General features: G+C 51.9%; 1 protein-coding gene across 7 annotated transcripts in view; it reads left to right on the top strand.

Annotated features, from left to right (window-relative positions):
* The window catches only part of EXD3 (exonuclease 3'-5' domain containing 3), a 323998-nt gene that overhangs the window by 296072 nt on the left and 13068 nt on the right, over window positions 1-14858 (top strand). For all 7 annotated transcript variants that reach the window (XM_062591068.1, XM_062591067.1, XM_062591070.1 and 4 more), the window contains one exon: window positions 14337-14430. In XM_062591068.1, the coding sequence (XP_062447052.1) occupies window positions 14337-14430 (94 nt within the window). The remainder of the gene's footprint in view (window positions 1-14336; window positions 14431-14858) is intronic.

Genomic DNA, 14858 nt, shown 5'->3' with positions numbered 1-14858 from the left:
GGTGGCTCTGGGCGGTTGTCCCTGCTGCTCGCCCCTAGCACCTTGCTGCTTTGCACTGCCTTGCTGTGCCACCTTCCTTCCCCATTGCTCCGTGGGGTAAGGCAGCAGGACGCTGTATAATCCTTAATGTATGGCAATAGCCAGAAACAGCTTGTATCATTCTTAGCCCTGAAGGCAAAAACCACCTTCACCCATAAACTGGGCTGGCAAACAATTTATGCTACAGCCTGAGGGCTGACATGCCGGGGTTTGCTGCCTAGGAGGGACAGGCAGACAGATCGTCATAGCAATGAACTGCCAGTGTAATTTATTTGTGTTGGTTCCTGTAGCTTTTTAATCAGCAGCCGCTCATCCCAGTCTGCCCTCAGCTGCTGGAATTTGGGGAGGTTAAAAGGTGTGCCACAGTCGTTTCCCCAAAGGGCCGTATTTGTAGCCTTGCATCACGGGCAGGCCTGTGCTGGCCCGCGACCGGGTGTTAGGAACAACTCGTTACCTCTGTAAAATATCAGGTTCGCTTCCGCGCCCCGGAACGGCAGGGGTGAGTTGGCTGGAGCTCAGCAGCGCTCGGCCCCTGCCCTGCGCGCCCCGTCCCGGCAGCCCGGTCATGTCTTCTGCACCGCTCTTTGGTGGCCTGGCTCAGCCCTGGGGTGCTAAGCCCTGCCAAATCCCGTCTGGAGGAAAGATGCTATGTGTCGCTCTGTCCGTCCCTCTAGGGCATGCGGCGCCCAGCCTGGCTGAGGGATGCATGCCTCGCCGAGGCTTTCGCGTTGCCCCAGCGAGCACACTATTTCGGGCTCCCAGACCAGGGTCCGAGGCAGACCCTTCTGCTCCCTTCACCCTGATCCTCTCTGAGAGGCAGCAACGGACACTGGGGCTCTCCCACCAAGGCAGGCAGGTTCCCTACGTTGCCCATCTTGATTTCCCGGGAGCCCCTGGGAAAACAGGGGCAAATTGCCCTTGGCAGCCTGGAGGCTAATAATGCCCATGTTGTTTTCCAGGCTTGGAGTGCCTGGGGTTAGCCTTCCCGTGCCCCTCCTCCAGCCTGTTCCCAGCCTATTCTACCTTATGTGTAGGAACTGGTTTTTCTTCCTGGGCTATTGTTTCCGCTGGATTGGTTAGATTGCTCCAGGCCTTGCTCAGATTTCCTTTCTCACGCTTTTTTTTTTTTTTTTTTTTTTTTAATTCACGTTTTTCTGCTGCAGCTTCTATTCTCGCCCCAATTAAAGAAGCAGACACTGTAACATCAGGCTTGGGGAGGAAAGGGTCCCACGTCCTCCTGCTGGTGTCTGTCTGTGGCAGCCCGAAAGCCAGGGCTTTACCGCAATGCCGTCTGCGACTGCTCCGTAACTAAGGGGCCGCCGCGCTCCAAAACAAAGTTCTCATGCTGGGGAGCCTGCCCTTGGGCCGGCTGGCCTACGAGCCTGTGCGCTGTCTCGAGTAAATGCAGCCCCTGCCTGGAAGAGCTTGAAAGTTAAGCAGACTCCTGGGACTTAAGGTATTAAAGTTCATATTTTTCTGTAACTATGTGGACTAAAAAAATTTTTTAATACAATAGCTACCAGTCGTGTACACTCCTACAATTCCAGGTACTAGCACCCTCAAAAAACAAATAAACAAAAAACAAACAAACAAAGGTTTCTGATCTGCACAATCAAACTACTGGAGTTTCTGATGCAGTATAACTCTGCTCTGAGCCAGTGACCACAACAGGCTGGGCTCAGGTGGCAGCGTATCAAACACAACCCGGTTCCTTTTAGCAATGCTGCTGCACGACAAGTGTCCTTTTACCTTTCCAGACCAAACTTGTACAGCTCCAGTTCACCCACTGCTTTCACTGGCACTGCTGGGCCAGTGCTACCCCCGCGAGCATGCATGGCATGGATTTTAGGCCAGGCTTGCAAAGGGACACCTGCATCTTCCTGCTATCACTAGTGGTAGCACAGCGAGCATGAGAGGAGGCTCAGTGGTGGGCCCACTGGTGTCTCTAGCAGGTTAGCTGTAGTGAAGTGTTCCCAGTCTCAGCATGGATGCAGGGAAGGAGCCATGCCAAGAGGATATGGGAGTGCTTCCCAGATGCTTTCATCCAGTGTAGACACCTGTGCCAAGCCTGCATGCCACCCCACACCAAGGACAGGGGAAAGGAGTGCTCAGGATATTCTGGTGCCTCAAAAGTTGCTGCCCTCTACCAGGAGTTCTGGCATGTGGACACAGAAAGAGGAGCAGCCAGGAGTGATCAGATGGTATCTGTCTCCAGCTGGGGAGGCAACACGTCCCCCAAGAGCCTCTTGATTGCACCATATGCACGCTTTGGTTCCCAGATAAAAATAGAAGCTGAAACATGAGCCCCCCTTCCCCGGACGCTGCCGTAGCTGTCCTGCCCTTGCTCCCTGCCCCGTGCACACGTACCCTGCTTGACCAGTGGCCTGTCCCTTGGGGCTCTGGTGCAAGAGGGAGCAGAGATCACACTGGCCCGGGCATCTGTGGTGTGGAGCTGAGCCCTCTCGTTGAAGCCCAGGACTCCCTGAGGAGAAGCCGAAGAGGATGAAGCAGCAGGGAGATGAATGAGAGTGGGCAAGTTGTAGTGTGACTCCTGCATGAGACAGTCTTGGAAGAAAGGAGCTGTGGAGCCCTGATCAAGGGTGGCCTTAGCCCCTTGAACAGGGTGAAGACCCTTTTGGTGCACAAATCTTAGCCAGACTTGCCTAACAGGACTTAGTTCACAGCAAGTGGAGAAATTCTGTGGCATATGTTATACAGATGGTCCCATGACTGCAACTGTCCAGAGGAGGGCCAGCTGCCAGGGGAAACTAAGAGGAGCAGGAATAAGGGTAGATATTGGCTTAATATGTAATAAAAATCATTTCATAAAGCTTGTCTAGTACCTGATGGAAAACATGCAACTTCAGATATGGTTGCATGTTCAGTGGTGTGGCCCAACAACAGGAGGAGGGTGCAAGGACAGAGATGAAACTTTGCAGCTTTAGGATTTCCTGGTACCTGAAATTTAGGCAGGAAACTCTCTGCTTCCAACAGTGCCACCCTCCATTTGGGTAACTAACAGAATAATAGTGCATAACTAGTAACATTCTGAGTATTGGACTTATAGAAAGAAAGTCCTTTGCAGTTTCCAGGGCTCTGACTCTCATAGTCAGAAAATATGTCCATGGCCTTTTCTTTCTGCTGTCAAAGTCAAAAAGTTCCTGGAGGTCTGGGGATCAGATGCTTTTTAAGCAGAACTCTGCTTGCATTTGAGTTTTCAGAGGAGACTCTAATATGAGTTTGCTGGAGGTGGACTCTCATGCTGCTTTTAGAGCCTGGGCAACTGAACTCCAGCCTTTTTTTTTGTCAAGTTTGGCTTTCTTGGAACTCAGGTTCACCAGACCTGAGCATCTCAGGCCAAGAGGTGAGATCTCAGTGCAGCTGGATGAAACTCCATAGCCATGACACAGCTTGATTAAGAGTAACAGCAATTAGCTACATTGCAGATGGGAAAAGTTAACCCTTCTGGTGCTGTGATGCAGCCTCCTTTGGGATAGCTCAGGAACAGTCTTGCAGAAGGCATGCTCCCAGGAGCCGAAGGCAGCACATTGCATGCCTGGGTACGCAGGAAGGGTTAACTCTCTTCCCGGAGGTAAATACAAAGCAGGAAAGCATATTTATACAGGCAGGAAGGCAGCATGCTGGGGTAGGGCTGTAGGAGATGGTGTGTGAGCATTCGGGCAGGGCAGGGAGGAGGGTGGGGAGGAATGGTTCACCCAACGACCGCTCAGCCACCTCGGCCCCCTGGGAGCTCCTGGCATGGAGCTCACCCTAAAATGAAGGCTTTGGGGATGCTGAAATGCAACCGCATCATGGGGCAGCTATTACTGGTTTGACTTTGTTATTAAACTTGCTGTAACCCCTAGAAACCTGTCCTGGAGCTGCACCCCTTTGTGCTAGGTGCTGTATAAACAAGGCTTGCAGCTACGGTTAAGGTTGGGTCAAGGTTGCTGTTGCAGATTTTGACTTTCTGAAGGGATTCTGCAGCTCAGAACCCAGCTCAGCTGGTCGAGAGGCAAAATTAGCAAATGAGTCTTGAGACTGCTGAAATGCAGCTGGAGGAAACAGAAGGACCAAAGGGGTGTGTGCGTGGGGTGGGGGTGGGGGTGGGGGGGGGGGAGCATCTTTTTTTTCCCCTGGGAAATTCACCTTTGCATGTGGGTTTAGGTGTAATGTTGGGTGAGATTCTCATCGCTGCAAAGCCTTGAGGTAGTGAAAAGGGCTTTCAGCGTTTTAAACGCTGAACGATTAGTCGCCTCAAGTGCCGTTCTGACTACCTGCGGCAGTGTCATAGCAAGGCAGCAGTGGGATGGGGTTTGTGGTTAGTGACTTGCAGCTGTGTTTGTGAGGCTGAAGGGAGCGTGTGTAGTACAGAGAGGAGCAAACGTGTCCAACCTACAGGGAGCTGCAGTCAGCACAGCCCAGCAGCAAGCACACCCTGCTCTGCCCTGCAGAGGGGCCAGATGCTATCCTGCTGCCTGCTCACTCCAGGCACCGGGTCAGGGCTCGACAGGATGCTGGGGCAGCCAGGCTTGATGTCAGCCCTCCCTAGATGCATAGTCTGTGCTAGGAGGTGTGAGTGCCCCCCAGGGAGGGTGCGGACAGGTGAGCCGCATGCCAGGGTGCCTGCAAGGAGCCCGCGTGCTCAGCCAGGATTGCTGACCTTGCAAGCATGTCTCCTGAGCAGTGCACCCTGCAGGGATGCACATGGTTGTGCAGAGGAGTGGAGGAGTGTGCACAAGGACACATGATGGCCTTTGCATTTCTCTGTGGTCTCTGTGCCGCTCCTGTACTGTCTGCATGCTGGGAGCAGCGAAGGTGTGCGGCAAGCTGCAGAAGTGCACTTTGGCAGTGATGGTGACATGGACCACGCTCATGTGTTATGGTTCCGCAGGACTGCACTGTGCCCCTCTTGCCTGCTGCTAGGCAATACCAGATTCCTGCTGCATTGTGCTATCATTTTCAGAAGTGAATGACCCAGCTGCAGTGGCTCAGGGCAGAGCCAGTGAGATCAGGGAACTGCAGGCAAAAACCCTGGTCCCATCACTGCCAGATGTTAAGCCCTTTCCAGTAGCCTCCCAGAGCTCCTTTTTAATCAAGGACTTGCTTCTCCTCTCCCCCTATCCCTGCCTCCTCTCCATCTCCAGGGGAGCTGAGCGCCTGTTGGACCTGCGCTACCCAAACTCATGTCCTGTGACTCTGTTCTCTCTCTCTCTCCAAGCAGCTGTAAAATGGCCCGTGTAAATTGAGAGGGGGAGATGCCCTGAAAAGGGAGGCCCAACAGAGGAACACAGCTGGAGCTGGTATGTTTGAAAAGCCGGCCGCCTCCAGGGCTGCCTTCAGTTCTGGCCACTTTTCCTCTGCCCCGTGGCTGACCTCGCGTTTGCGCTATCTCCCCAATCTTGTCAGCAGACAAGCTCCACTAATCTGCCCATTTTAGTGCCCGTGGTTCTTGTTTCACACTCCCAGACAAATGAGGCCCTTTTAGCTGTCAGGTGAGCTTTTCCCAGAGTTTATGCAAATGATACTAATTAAAGGCATTCTTATCTGTTCGATTTCCCACACCTTTTGCCTCCAAGGGGGATAGAAAACTTCATGTTTTAATGCTGTATTTCATGGCAGTCGGAAGGACTGCCTAGGGAAAGCGCTGGGAAATCCAGCGGGTCACTCCTGATGAGAAGAGCTGGCTTACGCAATGTTGAAACACTTTATTAGGCATGAGAAACCTTCCAGAAATTGATGACTAATACCAAAGAAGGAGCAGAGAAAGCAGTGGGAACGCCATACCAGGCTGGCATGGGATCCCGTGTCATCTTACCAGCTTAACAGGGTTGGGCTAGGTCAGCACTTGCCTAAGAGACCTCTCAGAGTACCTGGCTGGCGATGAGGGAAGTGATATTAATGAGTCAATAAACAGAGCCCTTCCCTCTTTCTGGAGCCTGAATCAAAAAGCCTCTACTCGTTCCCAGGGACCCACCAGCAGCTCCAGATTTCCATTGACAATATATTATTGACTCCACAGTGTCACAAAAACAGCTGCAGTCATTGCACAGCCAGCTCTGGTGGAAGATGCCACACAGTGCAGATGTGGGGCATCATGGTCCATTTCCCATCAAGGCGCTTGCTGTTTTAATGGGAGACAGTGATCCCCAGGCTTTGCTGGCCAGTGGAGTCTGTTGTGTACACTGAGAGCCACTGCATCTCCAAAACGCTGGGTTAACGCACCTGTGCATCTGATTTGCTGGTTGAATGTGTGTGCTGGAACCCAAAGACATGGTAAGATGTTAGACCATTTGTAACAGAGCACGAGCAGCAACACGAACCTTTAAAATTTCCAAGTACTGATGGTAAAAAGTTTGATAAGAAAAGGAGTTCTTTGTGCAAAGGGGAAAGGAAACAGCCTGGCCCGCTGCTTACTCAGCATCAGTGGTGGCAGTTCTCTCCAAGGGAAAATGTGGATACCAGTGCTCTGCACCTAGGGAGTGTATTTGAGTCATGGGCAGAAGGTCCCAAGGTGGCAAACCTGTCTATATGTGTGGTGTTTGGGCTTGGATGCTGCACGTACACAATCTGTTCAGGTGAAAGAGATGGCTGAATTTTAGGCTCCAGCATCCCCATTCTAGTGATTTTTCTAGTCTAAAAAACTAGAAGCTTCCCTGAAAGAAGCTCTTAGATGCTCAAGGACTGTGGTTGCACAACCCAAATGAGAGCTGGAACCTCTATCCAGAGGAGTGGCCCTTTCACCAGATGATATCCATCTTAGAGAAAAAGAGAAAGAAAGGGAAAAGGGTAGGCGGTGAGTAGGAAGAGAGATATCTCTCCAGATGACTGGTGAATAGTCCTCTGATATGGCAAGCAGAAGACACCCATGGAATTGTCCTGACATGAGGTGTCCTGAATTGCCCCTGTGAGTTCACTCCCAGCACGACCAGTATTGTCCTTTACAGCTGGTTTTAGGATGTTGTGGATTTTCTAAGCCAGAAGCTCTCCAGACAGAGAGAGAGGTGCATTTTTGCTTGTTAAACTACAACCAAAATTGTCCTTCAGCTTTGGTAAATGAGGTTTGCCCGGTGCTGTCTGTAAGCGGAAAGAACAGAAGAAGCCCTGTGATCTAGGGGACCTTTTGGGGTACCTGCTCTTTTGGGAAGTGTCCATCGTGAGGAAGGCAATTCTCCAAGTGTTTCAGCACTTTGATGGTGCAGCTTTCAGGTTTATCAAATGAATGAGTAGAAATAACTCCACTTCAGTCTGGAGTGCTGAATATGCTTTTTCATATTGTACACCAGTCTATGGACCTCCAGCTGAGCTTCCACCTGTATCTTCAGTCAAACTCACACTAGCCCTCAGGGCTCTTTTTGAATCCCCCAAAGTTTGGCTCTTGTCTATTTGTCCTGAGTTTTCTTTAAGCTTCTCCGCTCCTGGGTTGGCGCTGGAATGGAAGCCCAACAAGGGGCTGGGTTGTCCCCCCTGAGCCTGAGCGATGGTGGATCCATGCCAAAGCATCCAGTCCTGGGCTGTCATCAACCAGCTGTGAAATCCCCACCCGGGAGGGAAGAGAGAGACAGGGATCGTCCTGAACAAAAAAGCCTCCAGACTCTCTGCCATTATTGCAAAAGGACTTCTCACCCGTGCTCTCCTCCTTGACCAGTACAGGCAAAGAAAATCTCCTGACAGTCTTTGGACTAGCTTGCTAAAGAGAAAGGTCAAAAATCCCAGTGGGCTTGAGATGTCTCAGGCTGCTGTAGGTTGATTCTGGTAGAGTTGACAGCCTTCTGTGCTTGGGGAGCTCCCAGCAATGTGGGCACCAGTGCCAGGAAACCAGAGTACGAGCTCTCTCTGTCTGACCTCCTCTGTTGTCACTGCTCAGTGCCGATTACATCACTGCTCCTGATCCTCGTGTCATGACTCTTGGCTGGTGACATCACAGAGCAGACTGGGCTGGAGAGGCTGGGAGAGGAGTTTCTGTGGGAGGCTGCAGATACTGGGCCAAGGCGGGGAGGCCTGTGGGAAGTGGGACAGCGTGCTATGGCCATCACCACCGTGGCAGCAGTGTCCCAAAGCTGCATGCCCCAAGACACCCCGCCTCATTCAGAGGAGAGCAGGGAGCAAGGGGAACCAGCAGAGCCAAGGACTCGCCAAAGACCTAGTCAACATACTCCTTGTCCTTGGCTTGGATGATGTGTGCAGAGCCCAGGGAAGCAAGGGGAAAAATCTCAGCCTTGGTGGGAGCAGGCACTGATCAACCTGCCCAAAAGCTTGTTTCTGACAAGCACAGTGGTGATCTGAGCTAAGAAATGTGCTCTCAGCTTTTGCCCTAACTGGCTGCCAGCAGACGCCTGCACCCTGTGTGCCAACACGTGCAGTGTGCAGGGTGCCCAGCACGCCTGCCCCACTCACAGGGCCCAGGAAGAGGCTGGTTCACACGGAGCACTGGAAGCAGGGCTGCCGTGGGAAAACACACCCGTCATGGCTCCCGAGCACTGGGATTGCTTCAGTGGGGGTGCAGCCAAGATCCATTTCACAGAGGGCAGAACAGATCTAGTCTGGGATTTACCAGTGACTAAGCGTGTGCTGGCAAGGGCTGCCCTAGCGTGAGAAAGTGAGAGCTACTCCTCCTCAGAGGTGTGCTCACCGGGAAGAAAGGCTCCACAGTGACCTGGATTCCTCTGCAAGGGGCTGGGGCTCCCTTGGGACAGATGGAAGGACTGGGGTATTCCAAATTCATGGTGGGAGTGTGAGTGGTGGCCTGGGCAGTACTACCGTAAAGGAAGGGGGCTGCAGCCCCCTATTGCCATTTCTCGCAGGCTGAACTCACCCTTCTCTGTGGCCCAGATCTGGAGTTCTGGCCCCAAGGTCACCCTGCAGCTACCTCAGCCTCATGGAACGAGCAGGAACTCTAGGGCGGCGTGAGCAGATACACTGCAGACTCAGTCTACTTGACAGGCCGTCTCCAAGACAGGGCTGAGGCATTGAACAGAAACTGCCCTTCACCCCTAGGCTTGGCACAGGCAGATGGAGAGCCTGTGGTATGCCCTCAAGCTGTTGGGGAGGAGAAGAGGAGGAAGCCCAGGGCCTGGACCTGGGCTGGGGGTGGGGCAGAAATGCCAGCAGGTCCATTCAGTGCTTTGTACCTGGCAGCTGGGAAACCCGTGCCTAGTTGGATAGGATCAGGAAGCAAGCTTCTGCCCTGACTTCATGCTTGGATGGTAGCCCTGCCCTGACATTGGGCTGGTGATCTGCTCTTGGTGGTTGCAACTCCTTTGACCAGTAGCTCCATGAGGCTCTTGCGAGTGCCTCACCTAATGGAGGCAATGGCTAATCCTTTCATGATGGATCTGGGGAAACTATCCCTTTTGGAAGAGAAAAAAATCCATCCTTTACCCATTAGATAGGCTCCCCCCTTCCCTACCCTCAAGAAAACAAGCCACACACACTCACACGCTCATACACATACAAAAGTGCTCCAATCCCACAGGCACTGAAGCTGAGATGAAGAAGGCTTCTCTGGGGAGCTGTGTGCCCAGACAGGAGCTGAGCATCAAGCCCAAGGCCACGGGTCCCTGTATAACAGCCAGTAACCTTATCAAAGTGGCAGGTTGCCCCACTCATTTTGGCAAGGCATTAAAAAAATAATTGCAATTTTTATTACAGCTAATTGGCTCTGCTGCTAAGTAGCTTATCTAGCCCTGAGCCTGCCCCCTGCTTTTGGGAAGCTGATGATGGCAAAGGCCTGGAGGCTTAGGAGAAGACATGGGCCTTGTAACTAGAGCATGTGGGAGCCCCAAGCAAGAGGGAAATGCTCTGCTGTCTGTGGGCTGTCAGAGCATAACTGGTCCCAAAGAAATAGACTGCTTCAATTTATAAAGAAATTGAATTTCAGAGAAGCAGAAAAATTTGCCTAAGGTACCTGACAGCCTTATGGCACCCAAGAGTCCTTCTGCATGCCTGGCCCACTGACATCTCCTGCCAAACACTGCAGAGACATCATGCTATCTCCAACTTCTTCCCCATTCATCCCTTCTGGGGAAGTGTGCATGGAGACTTCATGCTTAAAAATGCTGAAACTGGTTATTGAGGTGGATTTTTGTGAGCTGTCCATGCATACTTCCCCAGCAGGAATGAATGGGGAAGCAGATGCCATTTGCCCTGTGGGCTACAGCTACACCCATGGTGGGGTAGAGGCTTGGGGGCCTTATGGTCTGGAGCCTCTTTGGGCAGTTGCCAACATGTTGGGGCAGCTGTTGTATGCTGCAACTGTATCCAGAAGGTAAGAGATGTGAGACCTCCCCCATTTCTTCTCCCTTCCTTGTAGCTGTCCGTGCCTCCCACATCTCTGCTGCCATCCCTATGTCTCTGCCACACACAGGCTAAATGCTGCTTTTTGCTTGCAGCCTCCCTTAATTCCTTTCTTTCCCTCAGGTTAGCTAGATTTACTCTCCTGTTGTCACTGTCCCACCAGGAGCAAGACCAATCTGAACAGACCTTGGCAGGAGTCCCTGGGACCTTCTTACATTACCAGGAGGAGAACTGCAACCGCTGGGGCCCATTCACCCTTGGCTGCATGCTGCAGTCTTGCAAATTGCCCAGGGCACCTCGTGAGCCACGTGAGGACTTCAGGTGGCTCACAGGGCAGCAATGCTGTTTGTTCCCTTCCCATATAATGTGGGAATCTCACCCTAGAGAAAGCAGCAGCCTTCAGTTTGGCGTGGGCTACAGCACTAGAAGGTGGCTTTACCTGGGCCAAGAAAGAGGAAAAATCCCATGGCTGCTTGGGGAGGCTGTGGGGTCCCCACACAAACATCTGCTCTGCTCTCGAAGGAGAAGAGCAACTGTTGGCCTCCATCAGGAACACAAATGAAGGAGGACAGAGAGCAAATGCACCCATCCACCCAGAGCCACAAGCAGCACAGGATGAGCCTTTGGAAGTCACAGTTAAAATTCTCCAAAACAGAGGATGCAGCTGAACTCCTGGCAATTTGGGAGTGCAGTCTGCCTGGAGAGCTGCATCTCTGGCCTTTATAGGCTGGGGCCTTGAGCTCCGAAATCAGAGCTGGCAGGGGACAGAGCACAGCTCTACTGTGCAGCCACATAAGGGTCTGTGCAGAGTCGCAGGACCCCTGGGGTTGAAGATGATGTTTGGCCAAAAGAAAAGACGAGCTCTCTTCCCTGCACATCCCTGAATTCATTTGTGTTCTTCTGCCCTTTCTCACAGCTGTCTTTCAGGAGGGAGCACAAATAGGCCCTGCCTGCCCAACTGATGGGCTGGTCACGCTGAGGTGGTTGAATTTGTGAGCCTGTGCAAAGCAGAGCAGGGGAGAGGGGGTGGAAAGGTGACAGGCAGATGTGTGAAACTGAGCCAGTGATATCTCCAGTCTTTGTTATTTCAGGCAGTTAAATGCTGAGAAGATTAGATGAGATTGTATCTGGTAGCCTCCTTAGGTTGTAATGTAACCTTTCTTCATGTGATCTTCTCAGTGAAATTAAAAGTGACATGTCCTTTTTGATCTGATAACTTGAAATGCTGATCTGGCCCCTCCAAAAATTCAGATGCTCTCAAATAAGGTCTTCCTTCTGCTTTCCTGGGGTTTTGCGCAGTTTCACTTCCTCTGGGTACCGCTTCTTTAATGCGAGAGTGGAGAAGGACTCTGTTTCAGGGCTGCACAGGGAGGGCTTGGCATATTCCTGGGAAGAGGGGGCTCGCAGAGGTGGGCCCAGGTCCTGCTCCCGCGGGTGACCCTGGGTACTCTCAGCCCATGGTGTCCTGAGCATTTACTGAGGTTTTTCACAGTGTGAGTGAAGAAAAGGGAAAAACAAATTAGTGACCAGGAGCAGTATGCAAACACACAAACTGCATTTGATGCCCCTCAAAATTGAGGGGGATTCTAAGGAAATTCACTTTCAAAAGTGATGCAGAGACTTCCAAGTCATTTGGGTTGTCTCAAGTCCTTGTCCATCTGTGTGCGTGTCTGTCTGCGGCACTACTCTGTCAATGTCAGAGCAACAGATTTAGGCTTTAAGCACCAAGTAGCCATGAGCTGTGACAGTATGATAGCCTGAGCTGTGACTACCGAGGCCTTTCTCACTGGTGGCCAAGGATGTGGGATTTTGGCTGTGCGTTCAGCCAAGAGCTCACCCTCCTCCTCCTCCTTTATTCTGAAAAGGCTCAGCTGGAGGCAGGGCAGGGGGGCAACAGACACTGGAAGGATTTTTCTGTAGCAGAGCAGCTTTTCTTCTGCCAAGCAGCGAGAGGGCTCGGGGCATGCTCCTGCTGCTGTGCTCAGCGGCCCAGCTCGCCCTTGCTTTCATGTTCAACAGGGAAGGCAGCAGGTCTTGGTAGGAGCTGGAGGTCAGCTCATCTGATCGGATGCCGAGGAGAGGAGGGAGGTTTTGCTTTGCTGAATTCAGGCCACGCGGTGCTCTGCAGAGCCACTGCCGAGGGCCAGGAGGAAGTGGCTGCGACTTGGGTGCCTTTGCTGAGCTGCCTGGAAAAGGAATTCCCCGAAGAGCTCTTGGCCCCAATGGCTTTGCTGCCACAAGATTTTCTCTCTCGCTCGTCTCATGCTCGGCTTGGAATGCGATTTCAAGGAGAGGAGCCTTGGCATCTTTTCATAGTCAAAATCATGCCCATGCTGGGGACTGCATGCTGCTTTTGCAGCCACTGCATGAGTTGCAGATGGAAATATCTCTTAGAGAGCAGAGAGAGTGGGACATCATGGCAAGCTTATTTTCAAGCAAATCATCCTTACGCCTCCATCTTTTATACCGCTGGGTGGGAAGAAGGGACACCTTCGTGCCGCTCCATGACCCCAGCACTGTTCCACCTAGTGCGCCACAGACACAGAGCTGCTGGAGGACTGCTCCGATGCCCATTCAGGCACTGGAAAGACTTACTGGTTTCAATAGATTTGGAGCAAACCCTCAGACAGGCAACTTGTTCTGGTTGGTGAAGTTATGCACCTGTCTCACTGGTTTCTTTGGGTGCAGCATGTTCAAAATGCTCAGCAAGCAAAAATCAGTCCTTTAAAACAAGTAACAAACTAAAGGTGTTGTAGCATATCCCAGGAATTGGCTTGAGTCTGCCTAGCAGTTTCCACTCCCTTAAAATATTTTCTTCCAAACCGGAAGGGTAAGGGAAGAGCAAAGCTATGAAGTGGAGTGTGCTGAAACGCACAGGTTAGGACGCTGTGCATGGGGAGTTTTAGTGCTAATTGCTGCTGTGTGAGCGCATCTGGCTGCCAGCTGCACCCTGATTTCAGCCTGCGAAACCTTGCTCTGGGTGTTCCTTGCTGATAGGTATTTTCAGGAGCTCTCTACATGGTGCAGACCCCTTGGAGATGAGTGGCTCCCTACTGGCACTTGCAGGAGCTCAGGTCACTTGAAGAGCTCTGAAGGGGCATTTCTCAGACCAAGAGTCGGTTTAGAAAACATATTTGTCTGTGTTACTGATGCTACATAAGAGATGGACCCAGCGGAGCAACCTCTACCTGCCCAGACCTCAGGTTGTCCCTTTGACATATGCTGCAGTCTCAGCAGGTCTAATAGGACAAAAGAGAACAAGTTTTGATGCTGTGACCCAAACTCTTTTTGACACTTGAGGCCAGCCTCTGTTTCTGGCATTTTCTGGCATTATAGAAGGGCTGGTCTGAGTGAGAAATGCCAGGGAGGAAGGGGGCAGTGAGTTTATCTGCTGCCCTGATGTGGTTGCCAGGCATGAAAAACTAAAAGCTTTTGTTGCTGGGAGGGGGCTAAATCTCAAATGCTCCTCTGAATTTTCTGTGTTCACTTCTCCACTCCTAATGAATAGCTCTATTATGGGCTTTTAACAGGCCTTTCTGATAACATTGTTCTTTACAGGAGCATTTATACCAGAGGCTGGGTTCGACTTTGCCCTAGGGTTCAGCTGGGAGCAGGAGCTGCATCTACTAGGGCACCTATCTCCTCTGATGCCTTCTTGGATGCCTGGGCACCACAGGGTGCTGGGGCAGCCTCTGCCACAGAGCTGCCCCAGCTCGAGCCTGGAGGTCACCTTCTGCATGTCTGACTGTGAAGGCCCATCCTTCACACTGCATAGATCCCGACAGATCCTCCAAAAGTGCTTCTTGCACTTGGAAAGGAGGCTTTTGTGACCAAGTATAGACCTGCAGACCCAAAAGACCTTTGTCTTTTCCCCCTCTGCCACCCAGTATTTGGTAGGACAGACCTTGTCTCAGTTTTCCTCAGTGATGCTATCATAGGCACAGAGATATCTTGGGAGCTTGGCTGCCATGTCACTGACCTTGCTCCCTCTCTTTCACTAGGTGTGCAACTGTGACAAGTACCTGAAGATCTCCAAAGAGAGGATGAGACAGCTGATGGAGGGCAGCAGACACTCAACAGTGGAGGATGATGCAAGTAAGAGAGTGGGTGCCAATGGCTTGGTGCGGTGTTCAGCCACCTGCCTCGTAGAGTCTCACACACCAGCTGGGAGTCACTGCCCCACGGGTGGCTCCACTCTGCTGCAGGGCCCAGGTAGCAGTTTGTGAGCTGTAAAGCATCACAGATTTCCCCCAGTCCGTGGCCAAGACCAGCATAGGACAAGGGCTATGAATGCTGGTGCTCAGCAGCTGCAAATCCACCCCTGCTTATTGGGAAGGGAATGACACTTTGATGTTTTCTTTTTTCCCTATGGGATTTCTTGGTCTTACATACTTCAGGTCTCCCTAGGGGCTGGGGGAAACAGCAAGCTGAGGGCTGTGTCACCTCTGACTGCAGTATACCCCTTCCCAGATCCTCATGTGCTCTCATCTTTAGGATTTTGCACTGGCTGCTCTTGGGTGTTC

Source organism: Rhea pennata, chromosome 18 (genome assembly GCF_028389875.1).
Source record: "Rhea pennata isolate bPtePen1 chromosome 18, bPtePen1.pri, whole genome shotgun sequence".
Classification (NCBI taxonomy): Eukaryota; Metazoa; Chordata; class Aves; order Rheiformes; family Rheidae; genus Rhea; species Rhea pennata.
The sequence above is the reverse complement of the archived record's forward strand: the minus strand, read 5'-3'. Positions and strand labels throughout refer to the sequence as shown.